This window comes from Puma concolor, chromosome C1 (assembly GCF_028749965.1).
Source record: "Puma concolor isolate L17-30 chromosome C1, mPumCon1.1.hap2, whole genome shotgun sequence".
NCBI classification, from domain to species: Eukaryota; Metazoa; Chordata; class Mammalia; order Carnivora; family Felidae; genus Puma; species Puma concolor.
This window is the reverse complement of record NC_141674.1, coordinates 42,965,777-42,985,003: the sequence shown is the minus strand read 5'-3', so window position 1 is coordinate 42,985,003 and position 19,227 is coordinate 42,965,777. Positions and strand designations below refer to the sequence as shown.

The 19,227-nt window shown below is 43.1% G+C and overlaps 2 protein-coding genes and 1 long non-coding RNA gene across 5 annotated transcripts in view; 1 reads left to right on the top strand and 2 right to left on the bottom strand.

Moving 5' to 3' along the window:
• Window positions 1-1,877, bottom strand: part of PODN (podocan) — a 32,622-nt gene extending 30,745 nt beyond the window's left edge. Inside the window, exon 1 of one of the 3 annotated variants that reach the window (XM_086717011.1) lies at window positions 1,321-1,877. In XM_086717011.1, coding sequence (XP_086573137.1) covers window positions 1,321-1,410 — 90 coding nt within the window. In that variant the 5' untranslated portion in view covers window positions 1,411-1,877. The remainder of the gene's footprint in view (window positions 1-1,320) is intronic. The other 2 variants (XM_086717010.1, XM_086717012.1) reach the window with 2 other exon arrangements.
• On the top strand, window positions 327-17,319 carry LOC147578018 (uncharacterized). The gene is made up of 3 exons (XR_015254703.1): window positions 327-534; window positions 2,441-2,536; window positions 17,115-17,319. It is a non-coding gene; the product is annotated as an uncharacterized LOC147578018 (long non-coding RNA).
• The window catches only part of SCP2 (sterol carrier protein 2), a 128,247-nt gene continuing 120,846 nt past the window's right edge, over window positions 11,827-19,227 (bottom strand). Inside the window, exons 15-16 of the mRNA XM_086717022.1 lie at window positions 16,043-16,122; window positions 11,827-12,848 (exon numbers count right to left, since the gene is read on the bottom strand). Coding sequence (XP_086573148.1) covers window positions 12,753-12,848; window positions 16,043-16,122 — 176 coding nt within the window. The 3' untranslated portion in view covers window positions 11,827-12,752. The remainder of the gene's footprint in view (window positions 12,849-16,042; window positions 16,123-19,227) is intronic.

Sequence of the window (19,227 nt, the reverse complement as noted above, 5' to 3'; positions counted from 1 at the left end):
AGAGAGAGAGGGAGACAGAATCCCAAGCAGGCTCCAGGCTCTGAGCTGTCAGCACAGAGCAGGACGCGGGGCTTAAACTCACAAACCCAGAGATCATGACCTGAGCTGAAGCCAGACGCTTAAACGACTGAGCCACCAAGTCTTCCTGAATCTAACATTTCTTAACTTGCACTCTAGACTAGAATAGACTGCGTCCTTAAAAGGGGACATGACCACCCGAAGGCTCTCCTGGTTCATAGCAGTGGTGCCTCTTGGAGCTGCTAAACCACTGCTTCACCTTCCCCCGCCTGCCCAAGTCCAAGAGCAGCTACTCAGGTTGCGGGGGCCTCAACAGGTCCATGATGCACTCCGAGCGCCAGGCGCGCATCCCTCTATTCCTTGGGGACCCGGGACAGTCAGCGCCGCTCTCATTCTCCTGCCGCGTCTGCTTCTGTCCCTAAGTCGCGGCGGTTGCCCACTCCCACCCCCCAGACCAGGCTGATGCCAAGAGCTCGCGGCCGCCACCACCTCCTTTTCCACCTGACGGCGCATCAGGTATTCTAACCCCCCTCCCCAGCCTGGCGGTTCCAAGACCTACAACCTGGCACTTCCGCCGCTTTCGCTGGAGGGCGCCGACCTCTCTCCTCGCGCTCCACACCACCCCCCCGCCCCGACCCCCGCTCAGTCCAGCTGTCCCAGCGGGCAGGCAGCCGCGTAGACAGACGGACACCAGGTGCCAGCTGAGAGCTCTGGCTTGGCGAGTGCGCGGCGTTGGGCTGGGGAGCCAAGCCCCGAGCGGGTCCGAGCGGCTGTCGCGCGGGCTCCGCCTCACCTGTCCGCCCTTCCTGGAAACATATCTCTGCCCCTCTCTAGGCCTCAGTTTCTCTGCCTGTGACGAGGGCGAAGGGCGAACTAACTGGGGTGAGCTGATATAGTAAGACGCGCGCCTGGGCTCTAAGTACAGGGGTCTACGCCCCTCCCCAGTTCCACCTGCCCCCACATTCCCGGTCACCAGCCCGCGTCCTTCCACCCCACTCCCCTCCCATCCGCCCTCAGATTCTTTCCAGATGTGCGCAACGGGGGAGGGGGGGGGGGCGCGAGGGCTGGGACCAGCCTGTGGCCAGAGAGGAGACAAGGCCCCTGCCCAGGTCGCGATCGCGGAGGGGTCGCACTCCCAAGGTAGAACTCTCGGCCGCGCACCCGGTGCAGGGCTCCCACCTAGGGGACTGGATGCCGCGGCCCCGCCCGGCGGGAGCTGCGGGGACCATCCGGACCAGGCGGGAAGTCCGAGTCCGCCGCCCAGGCTCTGCCCGGACCCCTTGGCCCACCCGCGCCGGGTACCTGCTGCGCCCCCGCGCCGCGCCGCGCCCTGCCGGCCGTACGCGCTGTCCCGATTCGCCGCTGCGCTCCGCGGGCGCGGGCTCCTTCCATTCAAGTCGAGCCGTGAGCTCGGCGACGCAAGTTTTGTTGTGGGTTTTCTCCTCCCCGCCTCTCCCCCGCTCCCCCCTCCACACCGCGTGCATCTGCTGGACGCCGGCCTCCTCCGGACACAGGCGTAGGGTCCCCACAGGCGCGGGGAAGGGGAGAGGGCCTGCCCCCTCCGCTCGTGGGCTTGGCCCGGCCCCACTTCCCGGGAGGCAGAGCCCCCGCAGCGACCCCTCTCCCCCTCTCCGCCGCGGCGGGGCCGCCGTACCAGGCCACCCCCCTCCACCCAGAGCCTGGGAAGGCGGGGTGTCTAGCCCGCAACGCTTCCTAGTTCCCGCCTTCCGCAGTGGAACTGGACCCCCTTTAGGCCCCAGCACCTGAAAGGAGGGCTGGGGAAAGGGCCCCTTCACCCAAGTGCCTCTGAGCCCAGTTTCTTCCTCATGACTGAGGATTTTGCAACCGCTCCAGGCACGAGTACCTTTCCGTTCACTCTCCCACCCTGGGGTCCTGGGCCGTGGCTAACAGGGCGGCCAGCCAAGACCCTGCTGGGCCCCTTCCCGGAAAAGTTCTCCGCCCTCCCCTGCTCCCGCGCCCCCACACCCACGTTGACCCTGGTGAGCCTTGAAGGACGGTAAATTGGGCTGAGAGTAGGGTGCATGCGGACCCCAGTCGCAGGGAGACAAGGCGCGTGAGGAGTGAGCCCTGGCGGCACCATATTGCTCCCAGGAGCTGAAAACGTTTCCAAGTAAAGGAGCATTAACTACTAGCAGCTGAAGCAACACTGTTTGGCGCCAGGGGCTTTGGCCGTAGAATGTGGTGGGGCTAGGTTTAGGTGGTACTTGACATCTCCACTGCCTATACAAGCTCTCCCCATACCTGCTCTAGCCTGTGGGCAGAGCATCCACAACTATGTTACCTGGCTGCCCTCCTACCGGACAGGGAAAAAGGATAAATAACTCAAACTTGGGACCACTTGCTCAACCTAATTGCCAATGCCCCGAATGAATGAATGGCTCATGTAAAGGATCTTTCACAGGCTTCTACTACTGCAACCTGATTGGACCACATACATTATTACACTCTGAGCTTGACAATCCTACAGGAGAAGAGCTGCTACTGGTGCCATTCCCAGGTAAGGCCGTTGAGAAGTGCTTAACTGAGTAAAATGGCCAGCTTCACCCTTCCCCACAGCCTGAGTTCTTTCCACGATGTAAACAGGCAAGTAACTTGAGAAAGCAAATGCAGAGCCTGCATTTGAACCCAGAGCTGTTTCCATTACATCAATAACTCAAAAACTTACAAGAGGAAAAGGAAATATTTTGCCTTCTTTGACCTCAGATTTTAGTTTTCTCTGAGCTCAAACTTGAAAGCTGCTATGATTCACAGGATTGGACAGGGGCCAACTCAGAGATGCATCTCTTAACATTGAGCATAGATTCAAGTGGAGCTAGAAGAATAAGATTCTACTAGCTTGAATACCCAGGAACTAAAGAAAATCTTCTAGGAGAACAATGAGAACCAGCACATACCGAGTACCTACTAAGTGCCAGGCACTGTGTTAAATCCTTAAATATCTTAATCATCCCAACCTTCTGGGGAAGGTATTTTCTGTTACCGGTAACTGCTGGGGCCAGCCACAGGGCACACGACATCTTCCCTACTGCCCAGAGAAACAGGCTCTTCTATGGAACGCCAAACCAGTGCTCACACATACTCTGTAGCTCTCTGGAGCTGTAGACACACACTAACATCACCTGTCTGAAATAGAATTTTTAGCAATCACTTTGAATATCTCTGGTGGAAAATGGAGGTGACCCTGGTGCTCTAGAAAGAAATCTTCTATGGGCACCTGTGGCTCAGTAGGTTAAGGGTTCGACTTTGGCTCAGGTCATGATCTCACAGTTCGTGGGTTTGAGACCCGCATCAGGCTCTGTGCTGACATTTTGGAGCCTGGGGCCTACTTTGGATTCTGTGTCTCCCTCTCTCTCTGCCCCTCTCCCACTTACACTCTGTCTCTCTGTCACTCTCAAAATAAACATTTTTTTAAAAATTAAAAAAAGAAAGAAAGAAAGAAATTCTCTAACTTTCAGAATAGCTATAAAGAGTTGAGGACTCCGAATCCACTTGTGTTGCTTTGGCTCCTTCAAGCCTCATTTTCTGCTCCTGTTTAATGTTACTGTAGTGCATGCTGTCAAGTACAAGCTTTGGACTTAGATTTGGATTCAAACCCCAGCTGGGTTCAACTGGAGATAAAAATAGTACCTACACCCTCACAGATTGTCTAAATTAAATGAGAAAATAGAAGCAAATGAAAAAATGGAAGTACAGAACTCTGCACGGCACCCAGCACATGGTAAGTGCTCAATAAATGGCAGCTGTTATTGTTACAAAACTGTCACCAAACATCTATAAAACATGATTAAAATAGAAATGTCAAGCGGCAAGAATTAAACAGAAATCTCTGCATTATCCAGGCTAAGTGCCTTCTAATTCAAAACAATAAGAAACAAGAAAACTCAAAAGAGGGGAGTAAAGACATACATGTGACCAGAGAGAGCTAGGAGTGAAAGACGAGGGTTCTCATGGGGGGTTAGGAAAAAGGGGAGATAAGGAACAAGATAAGGGAAGATAAGGTGTTGTCAATTCTTCATCATCAGAGATGAAGAAAATTCCTCTTACTTTGAGCTGAGGGCTCAAGACCTTTCCTTATTAAGTAGCAGAGTCCCAAATATGGAGATATGGCAGCAGCTTCATTTTCTGGACATTTAGAAATCAAATCACATCGTGTTATTTTGTGTATATGGACACATAATCCTTCCATCTGAAGGCTTTTGATAAAAGACAGAGCATCAAAGAACAAGCAGGGTATTACGGAAGAACTACAGGCCAAGTCAGATACAGAAAAGGTCTTCTGGGCTCCTGGAACATCCCATACAAACCCTTTTTATTATTGGACTTTTTTTGCTGTATGTTTTTCATCTCTTTCCCCCACTGGATTGTAAACCATCCAGGGCAAGAACCTCATCTCATCTTCTGTAAGGTCCCTTTCCAGCCCCAAATACCATTACTGTAGTAGGCAGAGTGAACCCCCCAAAATACTCATACCCTAATCCCTAGAGCCTGTGAATGTTACACTATGAAGCAAAAGGGACTTTGCAAATGTAATTCAGGTTATGGATTTTGAAATAGGGAGATTATCTTGGATTATCCAGTGGGCCTAACCTAATCACATGAGTTTTTGAAAACATAGAACATTCTCTGGCTGGAGGTAGGAGAGATACAGCAGAAGGGGAGATCGGAGACATGTGAAACATGAAGACTCAACCAGCTTTAAAGATAGAGGAAATGTAGGCAGCCTCTAAAAACTGAGAACCCTAGGGTGGCTCAGTCGGTTGAGTGTCCAACTTCAGCTCAGGTCATGACCTCATGGTTTGTGAGTTTGAGGCCCGCATTGGGCTCTGTGCTGACAGCTCAGAGCCTAAAGCCTGCTTCTGATTCTGTGTCTCCCTCTATCTCTGCCCCTCCCCCACTCATGCTCAGTCTCTCTCTCTCTGTCTCAAAAATAAACAAACACTAAAAAAAAAAAAAAAAAAAAAAAAAAAAAATTAAAAAAACTGAGAACCCTAGGCTGCCAGCAAGGATATGGGGATATGCAGTTCCACAGCAGCATGGAACTGAATTCTGCCAACATCCTGAGTGGTCATGGAAGCAGATTCTCCCCCAGAGCTTCCAGATAAGAGCCCAGGGCAGCCAACACCTTGACTTCAGCCTCATGAGACCTGGAGCAGGGAAACCAGCCACACCCCCCCAGACTTCCCGAGTTACAGAACTGTGAGATAATATATTCATGTGGAGGTAAGCTGCTACATTTATGGCAATTTGTTATAGCAGCAATAGAAAAGTAATACAAACATTAATAACCAAAACCTGTACAGGGTACTATAGCATTTTCCCAGATGTCACTTCACTGAATCTTCAACAAGCATGATGGTATTATTGCCCCCTTATTTTAAGAAACCAATACTCAGGGAGGATAAGTAACTTGCTCAGGTGACCAGCTAATGAGTACTCTAGGTAGAATTCACACTCAGGTTCCAACTTCAGTGAGAGTGGTCTCCTCCATGGCAGCTGCCATTCTGTGGCTTTACGGCTCTACTGTCTTAAGCTAAGTAAAAATGGACTTAAGAAAAGACTAAAACAAACAACAACAACAGAAACCTCTCAGGCAGCTTTCACGCTATGAAAACTGAAAAGCTTTGAATACTCATTTCTGTTTCTTCCAAAGATAGCTAGTAAGTCACAGAACAAGTCAAGTTATAAACAAGTAAATATATTATTTAAAAAAAATCAAATCTTCTTTCTGACACATAGAAACAAGATTTTGATAAATGGCAAAAGGAGAAATCCTCAAAAGAGTGGCTGCCAATGAAATATTTTCTCCCACTCAAATGCTCTTCTAGCCACTGTTAAAGTACACCTTTCACAGATGCCCTGTTTTGCCAGCCTGGTTTAGGAACGTCTCTGTGTTGGAGCTTTTAGTCCACTCTTGACCAGTTTTTATTGTCAAGAAGTTCAACTGGTTTTTAGTCTGAAATTCCCCTTTTATAGTTCTACCCATTAGTTCTAATAACTAAGCAAAATAATTCCTCCCTCTCGTTGGTGTTTCCATCTCTCAAATATCTGTGAACTGTCATCACACCCTGCCCTTGGGTATCACTTTGCCAAGCTGAAGGCTCTTTCTGCCCACCTAGGTCAATCTTTCCCTAATACTGTTGCATCTTCACATCTGAACTTCTTTTCCATATATTTCTGTTCAAACGAGGTGTCTGATCTTGAACAGAGTGTTGTACACACGATAAAAGTGCTGTATTCTAAAAGGTGAATTACACAATAATCTATAAAGAAAAAGGAAATGTGCCACTGTTTGGTAGTTAATTAGAAAACTGTAGCACCTACTGCTTCTCTGCCTGCAATTTAAATAAGTAGCAGATAACAATGAATTTCCCCCAATTTTACATAACAGTTTATGGCCACAAATTCAGTAACTAAAAGGTCAAACACTACATGCTGCTGAAAACAGCACTGTGAATATTTAGCTAATATTTAAATGAGTATTAATAGAAAAGATTAAGTGGAATCACGTTTTGCAATACATTTTGGATATGATACATTAAAAAAATATTTCTCCAAGAAGTCTGGCTAAAATTCCATACCAGATTAAACTCCCTGCCAAATAGAATCAGACACATTTTTAAGAGCCAGAAATCTGGCCCAATATTCTCTGTTCTTACCAAGAACTAAAGAGCTGTTTGTTTGCAGTAGTCTCCAGATAGATATTAATACTGGACCCTTCCAGTAGATTTTGTAACTCTCTATTGAGAAAAACTCTTAAAATTTGGCTAGACGTGGCTGTGGTTCCTGATAGCACGTAATTCTTTCAGGGCTCTTATTAGCTGTTTAGTACTATACCCCCAATTCTAATCACTTCTCGGCCTTTTGGCTAAGATCAAGTGTAGTACTATACCCCCAATTCCTAATTCACATCAGTATGGTCTCTAAACAAAACCAGTCCCACAGAGTAATTTACCCAGTAATTTACAATCTGGATGATTACCATTTTTTTCTGGTCAACAACATCCAACAAATTCTTTGTGTTCAGAAAGCAACTATGCCATGGGGTAGCTAGAACTGTAATCTTTGGCTGAAAATGCAGACCTTCTGAAAGTCAAACTAAATATTCTATATCCATTCACTAAGTTATAGAGATTATTAAATTTTAGTGATTCTTGAAGAAGAAAATGTAAGGATGTGGACAGTCCAAAAAAATAAGGAAACTGTCCCCAATCCTGAGGCTAGCATAATATCTGAACTCAAAAAAACTGTCATAAAATGTTCCAATGAATAAATTCCTTCCTGTTAAAAAATGTCTCATATAACATTAGGCACCATCTATTGAGTACCTACTATGTGGCTTGACATTTTACAGCTATAATTGCTAATCCTTACAGCCAGCAAGGTGGACATTATTATTCCTTTTCCAAAAGGAGAAGCAAGTTCAGAGTCCTTACTTATTATTAGCTCAAGGTCCCAAAGTTGTTTAAGTGTCAGAGCTAGGACCGAAACCCACATCTGATGGGCCCATAGTTTCCTATACCAGGCTGCTCTAAGGTATTATTTTCTAAAGTTTCAGAAGATAAAGGTATTAATTACAGGATTTAATTTCATTACTTCTTTCTTCTAAGGTGACATATATAGGGAAAACAGAAGGGGTTTATATTTATATGTGATTGAACCTTTAGAAAGAATTTTACAACTTAAAAAGAACTTTAATGGGGCGCCTGGGTGGCTCAGTTGCTTAAGCATCTGACTTCAGCTCAGGTCATAATCTCATAGTTTGTGAATTCGAGCCCCACATCAGGCTCTGTGTTGACAGCTCAGAGCCTGGAGCCTGTTTCAGATTCTGTGTCTCCCTCTCTGCCTCTTCCCTGCTCATGCTCTCTCTCTCTCTCTCTCTCTCTCTCTCTCTCTCTCTCTCTCTCAAAAATAAATAAATAAATATTAAAAAGAACTTTAATGATCATTGCCTAATACTTGAGAAACTTTATTGATGCTTACTCCGGTAGACACTGTATTAATACAAGAGACACAGAGATGAATAACCGAGAGTTTCTACCCTCAAGATGTTTACAGTCCATTGAGACTATTAAAAAAGAATTAACAGTGCCCCCCTTTTGCAGAGGAAGACACCAAAGACTGGTGAGATTTAAGTGCCTTACCCTAACTTAGCTTCCCAGAGGCAGACAGGACCTGATCCAAGTTCTTATGATCACACTTCAGTGACTCCTCCACACTACCCCGACCTCCACATTCAGCTTCCTAATTGTGCTCTCCATTGTTGTTGTTCTACATATTCAACAAGGATTGTAGAAATCTGAGAGTCTGAATTCATCTGGATAAATACAGCAACAGGGTTAATGATTTTCATGCACACAGAACCTACTAGGCCAATTTGTTTTTAAAAACATGTAATAAAACCACAAACTGACTTTTCTTATTACTCGAGCTGCTTCAATCTTAAATTGAAAGACTATTCTAAGAAGCTGCAAATATTCTCAAAAAAGAGCAGGTTAAGTCAGGCTAAAGGAGAATTTTTAATGTTCTCTTTCATCATCAGGGCAACAGAAGGTCACTGTAATAGAGAATGCATTTCTGTGACAAGCTTCCTATACTCAGAAACCCCCTGTGAATTGTTTTCAAATTGTTATTCAACTTATCTCATTCATTTACTTAATGACAGCAAGCCAAGACTCTGTGCTGGGGGGATCAAAATGGATGCATGAGATGCAGTCTCTGTTCAGGGAAACAAACAAATTACTACAAAGGAATGATTAACTCAACTTGGGGCAAACAGCTTCCTGAAAGCTAAGGCATGAAAAGGAATTTGCCAAGTGGATTGGGGTGGAGGCAGGGAGAAAATGGTGAGGGTGGGCACAGAGAACAGCAAGATGTTGTTGTTGCAAAATGTGTGCTATGCAAGATGACCTAACTTAGAGCTAAAAGTATTAGCTAATGTGCTTGCTCTGTATTAATCACTTGGAAACTGAGCATATCACTACCAAATGGAACTTTTCTGTTATTATTCATAGCTCTTTATGAAACCAATTCCAATCTAGCTTTTAGCCCTACTACTCCACTGAAACTAATGTTGTAAGTGATCACCAGTGACTTCCATGTTGCCAAATTTAATCCAAAACACACTTTCAGACATCATCTTACTTGACCTTACAGAGCAAAGCATAGATGACCATTCCCACCCTTTGACTACATATACTCTTTTCTAGAGAAACTTCTCTTAACCTCTAAGCCCCTCTTCTTCATCCCCTTTGCCAGATAGAGCCTCCTCCTCCACCTGAACTCTAAAGCTGAAGTTCCTCAAGGCTTACTCCATGCCCTCCTTTCCTCCCCAGGTGATATCAGCCATTCCTATAGCTTTAAATACCACCCAGATGCCCATGACCTCCAAATGTATATCTCTAAGCTGACCTCATCTCTAAGCTCCAGTTTGGTAAATCCAACTGCCTCTCTGATATCTTCACTTGCAAATCTCTCAGGCATCTCAAAGTTAGTAAGTTCAAAAGTGGAGCTTATTATTTCAGTGACTGTCCCTAAAATCCCTTTGTCTCCTGGTCATACCAGTCATGACCCACCATTCACCTGGAAGTCATTCTTGCCCCTACGTCCAGTCATCAAATTCTGTCAGCTCTCCCTCCACCTACTTTTCCACATCCACATCCACATCTGCCACCAACACCCTAGGCCAGGACACCATCTTCTTGCATCTGGATACCCACTCTTTGGCCCTCTCCCCCCAGTAAAGGGGTACATTCTCCACATAACAACTACAGTGACAGTTTAAGTTCTTTCATTCCCTTGCATACGGCCATTCTGTCTTTCATAAATATTCTAACTCCATTCTCTCCAGGTACCTGGTAAGATTCTGAAATTAGGTGGAGCATGTGACTTTCTTTGGACAAATAAATGGGAGCAAAAGTGATATGTATCACTTTGGGGTGGAAACTTTAAGAGCCAAAGTGTATTTTGCCTTTTTCTCTTCCTCTGCCTTGACGATCACAATGCTCCAGATAACAGCTGCTGCATTCACCTGGGTCCTAGACTTAGGGTATAATGGCAAAGTGGATAGGCAGCAGGAGTGAGAAATAAATGGATGGAAAGCCACATCTTCAAAAGATTCTAAGTGCCTTACCATAATGAACAAATTCCAATACAATTGGTTCCTATGTATCTACCTGTCCAACCTCATCTTGGACCTATCCTTCCAGCTCACTATATTCCACTCACATTGGCCCCCTTCCCACCCTTCCATGCACTGTTCTTTGCACCTTTATATCTCAGTTTAAATATCACCTGCTCAGAGATGTCTCCTGTAACCAGTCTCAATGAAGGCCCCTCACTGTGATTCTTCATCACAGCACCCTGACCATTTCCTGCATGGCACATCACTGTCTATAGCAGTCATCCATCTCTTTGGTAAACTGTCTCTCCCTCTAGACTGTAAGCACCATGATGGGAAAAGCTCACCACTACCTCCAGTGCCCAGCATTGCACCTTCAATATATTACCCTATGTTTGGTAGACACTCAATAAATATTTGTTAATGAACAAACAAAAAAAGATTCCAAAAGTGGGACATAAGAAAATAATAGAGACTTCATATCACCTATCACAGAGGCAAGAGGAGGCAGTAGTTGTGGGAACAGTAAGCGAACTCACATTTACTAAGTGACTGATGTACCTAACACTAATTTAGGTGCTTTACATATGTTCTCTCTCTAGATTCTCAATAATCCTAGGAGGCAAATATTAGTATCTTCACTTTATAGATCAGGCAACTTGAGACTCAACCTGCTCAAATAGCAAAACCACTAACAGCAGCAGTTTTAACCCAGACCTGTTAACCTTTCCTCCAAACCACAATGCTTCCTTCCCTAGAAATTAAACTGCTACTAATAATATTTCATCATTATCTATTATACATATAAATTGCATACATATGAAAATATTTCTGCTCCAAGAGCTAGTTTTCTTTTGTGTTTGGTGTTATTTGTTTTTTGGTGTTTGTTTGTTTGTTTTAAGGTTCATCCTAAAGCCTATTTCAGGCATCTTTTGTTATCTGGCACAAGTAACAGCAGAATGATAAAGCAAATCCAAACTACAGATAAACAACAGGTATTCTGTTGGAACTTTTTTTCTTGGAAGTCTTTTTCTTCTCAGGGTAAGAAGCTACTATGATTAGGAAGTAGGTCTGAATTCTGTTCTGAATTCATTTTATGGAACTTGAGACCAATTTATGTTGGTTTAATATACTGTCTTTCCCCCATCACCAGATGCTTTTCTGTTGGTCACAGCACATGCATGCAAAGCTGAATGGTCAAAGGGGATCTGACCCATAATCCTGATTTGATTAGCACAGGACCCAAACATCTAGCCAATAAACCTGGCTTTTTACCTTTGGCCACCTTTTGGTGAAGAGACATGTTAACAAAAGAAAGGTGGGGCCTGTATACAACCCCTAGAACACTTCTGCTGGGCTCTGTGGCCAGGATTATCAGAGCAGAAAGGACCTTAGAGACCCCCTACTTAATCCCCTCTTTGAAAAGTTTTCTAACAGGCCCAGCAGGCTGCTATTTATTTGCCTAGGAGAAACAAGACTCCTGGCTCCTAGTCCAGTGCTCTTCCCACTACAACACACTGCCTCCTCTATCAAGACCTAGTGATCACATCAAAGTAACGAGCAGAGCACACCTAGATAACCAGACTGTCAATCCCCCAATGTTTCTCTTACTCTCTATCAATAAGACTTACGCTGAACAAAAAGAACATACACAATAAAAACAAAGGAGATCAGGAAGAGTTATTTTAATTTTCTATCAAACATTCTTCCAAAAGTATTTTACCCTGTATCTTACTGAGTTATAAGAAATAACATTAGCATTAGAAAAATCAGGAAGAAAGATAAATTAAATGTGGCTAATTAGTTAAACCAAACTTATATGAAAAAGGAAAATTATAACAAAGGACTGAGAGCTTTACAAATTTAATTAAATGAGATTATACTTTGAAAACTGTGCATCTCAAAGCTAACTTTATTTGTTCAATTATTTTTAACAACAGCATTTTATGATTAATACACTGATGTTTCAAGAAGGAAACTCATCTTAAAAATATTTTTATTTTAAAAATAGGCCTGTGTTCACCTATAGATTTTTTGCCCCCAGCTCTGATCAGATTTATTTTGATTTGGGAAGAAACTACCATTTTGATAGCATGAAATGCAAAATTCAAGTTTTTTAAAATATCCCAGTATAGAATTAAAAACTATTAATGCAAAATAGGTTAAGGACATTAACTGCACAACACTAATTACCAGCTACTGGTATTCGGTTTCTTCCCTAGTTCTCCCAAGGAAAACTTAAAGTCAATTTTCAGCAGAATGCTCTTGAAATATACTTTATAAGCAAAATGAGAGCTTTTGTTTACATAGTTTTTAGATCTCGCTGTTCCTAATTTTATTCTGAAACTCAATTTTACCCCAAACCATAATTACCATATTAACTTTGTAATGCACAGTTGTATGCAATTCAGCAAAAGCAGCAGTACACCAGCAGGCTCTATTCACCCAGAGTTCAGGAAAAACAGGATTGGTCACGCCCATTTAAAAACACATTATTTGCCAGTGTGTGGTTTCCATCTAAGTTCTGACAATGAAATATATGGATACGTATCTATATATCTCATCTTAATTTTCAAAGATAGGCAAAGGGACTTCTTCACAGCTTAGCTTTGCCTGGCTGAAGCTGAAGATTTTGTAACTTCATAGCCAGACCCATGTTGCCCGTGATTTTCAATTTGCCTTGAAAGAATGCCTGTGAGTAAAAAGAAAGAAAATTTATTACTTGGTGTTTTTTGTTTTGAGATTGCTGATATTTCTAGACGATCCAGCCCTGAGATCATTTATTTGTCCAGGTCTCTTAAACTTTATTCAAAATATGAAACTTGGCTTTCCGGAATAGATTTAGAACTAGATTCCTTGAGGCACTTGGAGGGCTCATTCAGTTAAGCCTCCGACTCTTGATTTTGGCTTAGGTCATGATCTCGTGGTTCACAGGTTTGAGCCCCACAGAGGGCTCTGCACTGACAGGTTGAGCCTGCTTGGGATTCTGTCTCCCTCTCTCTCTCTGCCCCCTCCCACTAGCTCTCTATCTCTCAAAATAAATAAAAATGAACTTAAAAAAAAAAATCTAGATTCCTCAAAAGGAAGGCTCTGTAAAAGGCATGCTCTACAAACAGCAGTCACATGGCCCATCTTTCCCAAATGTCTTCTCTTAGAAATTGAATCTACCTTTATCTGCCTTCCTCACAGAAGGTACCTTTTCCAAATAGTAAGCAAAGTGGATTCATACTAGATGGATTTTGTTTTAAAATATTACACATGGATCAAGAATATGAAATGAGGGTGCCTGGCTGGCTCAGTTGGTAGAGTATGTGACTCTTCATCTCTGGGTTATAAATTCAAGCCCCACACTGGGTATAGAGATTATTTTAAACTAAAATCTTAAAAAAAAAAAAAAAAAGAATATGAACTAAAATTTTCAGTAGTTTGCTGGGAGAAAAAACACATGCGTAACACTAAGTATCACTTAGATACTTGTGAGATTCGATACAATGTGGATGAAATGTCACCAATTTTTTTTGGTCTACATGATAAAGGATTTATCCCTACAGAGGGAGGCCAGGCAGCCTGCTGAGACGGAGGTGCTGGTGTTAGTCTTTGGCTCAAGAAGAAGAATCAAACCAACCCGGAAGTGCAGAGCCACAATTTGTTCCATTTAACAACTGCCTGGGATTAGATCACTTGATGTTTGCTAAATTTATCATGTAATAAAATCCCAGGAAAACTTAAGAGAAATAATAGCAAAATTGGGAACATAGCATGATTTTCCTGCTATGATCTCTTTTAACAAAACTGTCAAAATAAGGAAAGGCTAGATTAGATGAAAAAAGTTCCTGGTAGTCTTAGCTTTCTAAGTAAGTACATTAAGAAGTTAGGAGCTCGTCTGCCTTATCCAGGAGAATGCACAGAGCTCTGCTTTTTCTACACCTTCTGGTAAGGGTGACTAATTCCTTTTTTTTTTTCTCCCCTCCTCTGTCTGGACAAACTAAATATTTCCTTTCTATATGGCACACAGCCTTCTGTCTGATGACTTAAAGGTCAAGTGTCTCAGAACACAATATATTTAACATATGTCCTTAAAAATATGGACCGGTAGTACCTAACAGAGAAACTCACCATCTTTCCTTTTTTTAAATTAAAAGAGAAAATGACTTTTTATTTACTGAGTATTACAGAGAAAACACGAATTTTCACCCTTTAGGGAGTCCAAGCATATGGATCGCTTTAATCTGGCCCCTAGGTGTTCTTCATGTGTGCTTTACACTGGAGAGCACACTGCTTTGTTTCAACTGTAGCCAAACACTGAAATTATAATTTCCAGTGCATTTAATGGTTTCCAATCAAATCCTCTAAGCATAACAGAAGGCCATTAGCATATTAATAGAAATACCTGCCATTTTAATCTTTAATTCCTTTGAGTGCTAACAGGTGTTCAAAAATTAAAAAAAAAAAAAAAAAAGGCTGAAGGATACTTTGCTTCCTGAATGGATGGTAAACAGATAAACTGAGAATGGAGGCAGCTGACATGTGACGTCTGATCACCCTGCCGAGGAGGTGCACGGAGTGCACAGTGGAACGAGGAGCAGTGGGTGGGAAGGACAAGGACAGCCAGCTCCTATACCGGTGGTCTCTATTTTGTCCAGATTTCTGGAGCAGGCTCCATGGGAGGAGATGTCAGTACCAATGGTGTGTAATCAGCTGAAACGTCACAGATGCGAGTCTCTCGCTTGTCAAAGCATCAACTGAAACAGGCTTAGTTGCTTAGAGAAAACATTTTAAAAAGGAATTCTAGTGTGAGTCAGACTCAGTTGTTTTATCCAATCTTTTGAATTACCAGGGGGCTGCAGGAATAAGACCTGAAACAAAGCTGGCTGAGGCAACAACAAAAAAAACATATACAATGGAAAGAAGCATCAGTTTCTTTTTGTTATCTCTGTCTAATGAAAGCTTAGTGTATCAAGTCTGTTCAACACTGTGTGACTAAAGAGTATAAAAAGACCCTTGATGATTTGGGAACCAGGAAAATCTACACAAGGCATAAATACATTTTAGACAAATACAGTTTAATCCAGCAATTGTTTAGTGATAACCTAAAAATGTCAGGCATCATGCTAAGTTCTGGAGACATGAAGATGAATAAGGCATGGTTTGTTCCTTTGAGACACTCACAATCTAATGGAGAAGAAATAGGCACATCATGACTAATATAATGTGACAAGTGCTAAGCTTGCTTCCAATAGATGGCCAGGAAGAGCGACTGGCTATGGTTCCCCAACAACTTGTAAGGAGGTCTTAGGGGATAACATCTGGGCTAATTTTGAAAGGAAAGGCGTTTGTCAGGGAAGGTAGTTCAGACCAAAAGAGCATGGGGCAAAGAAAGATGTGGAATGTACGAGGTCACGCCTTTGTTCACATTGCTCCTTCCCCCTGGATTGCTCCTACTCTCCATCTATGCACGGTTGACTTTTGGTCACTCTTAAGATTCAGTTCAAGTGTCGCTTCCTCTGCTGTGAGGCTTTCTGTGCTGGTCCAGGAAGACATGGCTGCGCCATCCCCCCAAGTTCCCCTGTCCACAAGCTGGCCATGGCACCATGGATACTTGGATATACTTAACTCTTTTGCAGGTCTGTCTCATACCAAATTGTGGATGCCCTGTGCATGGGAACTCTTTCTTATTCATCTGGGTATTTCCAGCACACAAGACAGTGCCTGGCACATAGCCTGCTCCACAAATGTTTGTCATTTGTTAAGTGAACATTTTAGGGAACACTGAGTTTTGTGGGTTTGACCACTTTGCACTTTATGGTATGAGGCTGAGGCGGGAGATGAAATGGAATGGGCTAAAAGACCCATCTACTAGGAAGAAATAAGCCCCATCATACTTACCGACTGAGGATTCATTTTACCAGTCATTAAAGCCAGTAAGTCGGAGTCAGCCATCGTGATAGTGCAGTCAGCCTTCTTATCTAAAACAGATATGTAGGAAGAGAGAGGAGAAAAAGGGAGAGTATTCAGTTTCATGTGTACATTTTAGTCAAAACCCACTGACAGCAACAGATCACATCCAGTACTGGAGTAGTGTGGGCAAGAGTACTCATGTACTCTTCTGTGGCAGCCTGGTAAAAGGTGGCTTAAATTACAAGCAAACTCAATATTTTACAAGAGGGAACTGATTATCATATTCATATAATGGGATACGATACAGTCATTAGATGATATGGATCTACATTTATTGACCTGAAAAAATGCTATTGTTATATTGTTCATGATACTGTTATACAAGCCAGTTGCAAAACAAACTATGAGCATGGTTTGGTTTTTGCTTCAAAACAGATATTCAGGGTGCCTGGGCGGCTCAGTCAGTTAGGCGTCCGACTCTTGATCTCGGCTCAGGTCATGATCTCACATCATGGTTCCTGGGTTCAAGCCCCAAGTCAGGCTCTGCATTGACAGCACAAAGCCTGCTTGGAATTCTGTCTCTCCCTCTCTCTGCCCTTCCCCACTCACTCGCTCTCTCAAAATACATACATAAACTTAAAAAAAAACCAAAAAACCCTGACATTCAATTATATACATATAGGAAAAAAACATCTATAAACTTAAATACCAATATATTAATAATAGTTATTGTGGCACCCGGACTCTAAGGAGTCCCCTGTGATGCCTGCCTCTTGGTGTTCATGCCTTTGTATGCCTTTGAGTGTAGGCATGACCTGTGACTTGCTTCTAGCCAACAGTATGTGGCAAAGGAGATGGGATGTCATTCCTGTGATTTTGTTTTGTTATGTAAGATTGTCCTGCTAGCAGACTCACTCTCTCCTGCAGGCCTCAAATAAGCTAGCTGCTATGCTGTGAAGTGCATAAGCAAAGGACCATGTGGCAGGGTGCTGTGCTTTAGGAGCTGAGGGCAGACTCTGGCCCATTACCCCTAAAAAACTAAAGTTCTCATTCTCCATAGCTGCAAGAAAATGAATTCTGCCAGCAACCTGAGTAAACCTGGACACGGACCCTTCTGCAGTCAAGCCTCCAGATGAGAACCCAGCCCTGGCCAACACCTTTACTGCAGCCTATAAGATCCTATGCAGAGGACCCAACTAAGCTGTCCTCAGCCAACTCACCCATGGAAACTATGAGGTAATAAATGTGTGTGTTGTTTTAAGCCACTAAGTTTGTGGTAATTTGAGATATAGTAATAAAAAATGAGTACAGTTATCTATATCAGGGGTTATCAAACTTTTTCTGTAAAAGATGAGACACTAAGTATTTTAGACTCTGCCTAAAGCCAGTAGGTCTCTATCGCAACTCTGCCTCTGTAGCACAAAAGCTTTCATTGATAATACCTAAACAAAAGAGGTGTGGCTGTGTGCCAATAAAACTATTTCCAAAACAGGTAGTAGACAGAGAAGGAGAAGATATTTGCAATTCACAGATCTGACCAAAAAACTTGTATCCAGAATATATAAAAAATTCCTCTTATTCAATTAGAAAAGTTAGATAATCCAATACCAAAACAAGCAAATAATAAACAGACACTGTACAAAAGATCTCCAAATGGCCAAAAAAGCACATGAAACTATGTTCAACTTCATTAGTCATCAGGGAAACGTGAATAAAAGCATGGGTGAGATACTACTACATACCTACTAGAATGAATGGCCAAAAAGGAAAAAAAAGACAATATCCAATACTGATTACGATGAGGAGCAAGTAAAAGGTCAATACAATGCTGGAGGGACAGTAAAATGGAACAGCCACTTTAAAAGCCAGTCTGGGGGGCGCCTGGGTGGCGCAGTCGGTTAAGCGTCCGACTTCAGCCAGGTCACGATCTCGCGGTCCGTGAGTTCGAGCCCCGCGTCGGGCTCTGGGCGGATGGCTCGGAGCCTGGGGCCTGTTTCCGATTCTGTGTCTCTGCCCCTCCCCCATTCATGCTCTGTCTCTCTCTGTCCCAAAAATAAATAAAAACGTTGAAAAAAAAATTAAAAAAAAAAAAATAAAACCCAGTCTGGAAGTTTCTCAGAAGGCTAAACATACATTGCCATATGACTCAGAATCCCACTTTTAGGTGTTTACCCAAAAGAAATGAAAACGTATGTCCACACAAAAAACTTTATGTGAATGTGCCTAGTGGCTTTCTTCAAATGGCCAAAACTGGGGAAAAAAACCCAAATGTGCATCAACTAGTGAATGGATAAACTATTCAACAAAAAGAAACAACCCCTCTCTCCCAAAGCCCTGCAATGCCTCCAGCAACTCCACCTTTCACATCACCCACCTTCCACACAACTTGTAGTTCAAATGCACTCTACACGGAAGCTCATTTTATACATGAAGAGCAGTCAAAGCAAAATTACGCCTGTGTTTTTTCATTTTAATGATTCCCTAATGCATTAAAAAAATTTTAATCAACGGGGCACCTGGGTGGCTTAGTGGGTTAAGCATCCAACTCAGGCCCAGGTCTTGCAGTTCGTAGGTTCACGCCCCATGTCAGGTTCTATGCTAAAGGCTCAAAGCCTGGAGCCTGCTTCAGATTCTGAGTTTCCCTCTCTCTCTCTGCACCTCCCCTGCCCACACTCTCTCTCTCTCAAAAATAAACATTAAAAACAATTTTCTAAAAATTTTTAATCAGAAGCAGTGGATTCCTAAATGATTCTAAAGCCATCTGTAATTCTCATTGTTGTTTTGTTCTGTTTTATCCTTCATTTCCAGCTTTGGGTGCAGGGAAGGGCAGGTGACACAAAAGATTTTTTTATTGTTGTAATCTTTTCCAATGATCAGCTGAAGATCTGCACTGGAATACAACTTATATGCCTTTTGCATTTAAAAAATAATTTTTTTTAACATTTATTCAATTTTGAAAGATGAAGAGAGACAGAGCATGAGCAGGAGTGGGGCAGAGAGAGAGGGAGACACAGGATCCGAAGCAGGCTCCAGACTCTGAGCTATCAGCACAGAGCCTGACACAGGGCTCAAACTCACAGATTGAGAGATCATGACCTGAGCTGAAGTCAGACACTTAACCGACTGAGCCACCCAGGTGCCCCTGCGTTTTTTTTTTAAAGTAAGCTTCGTGC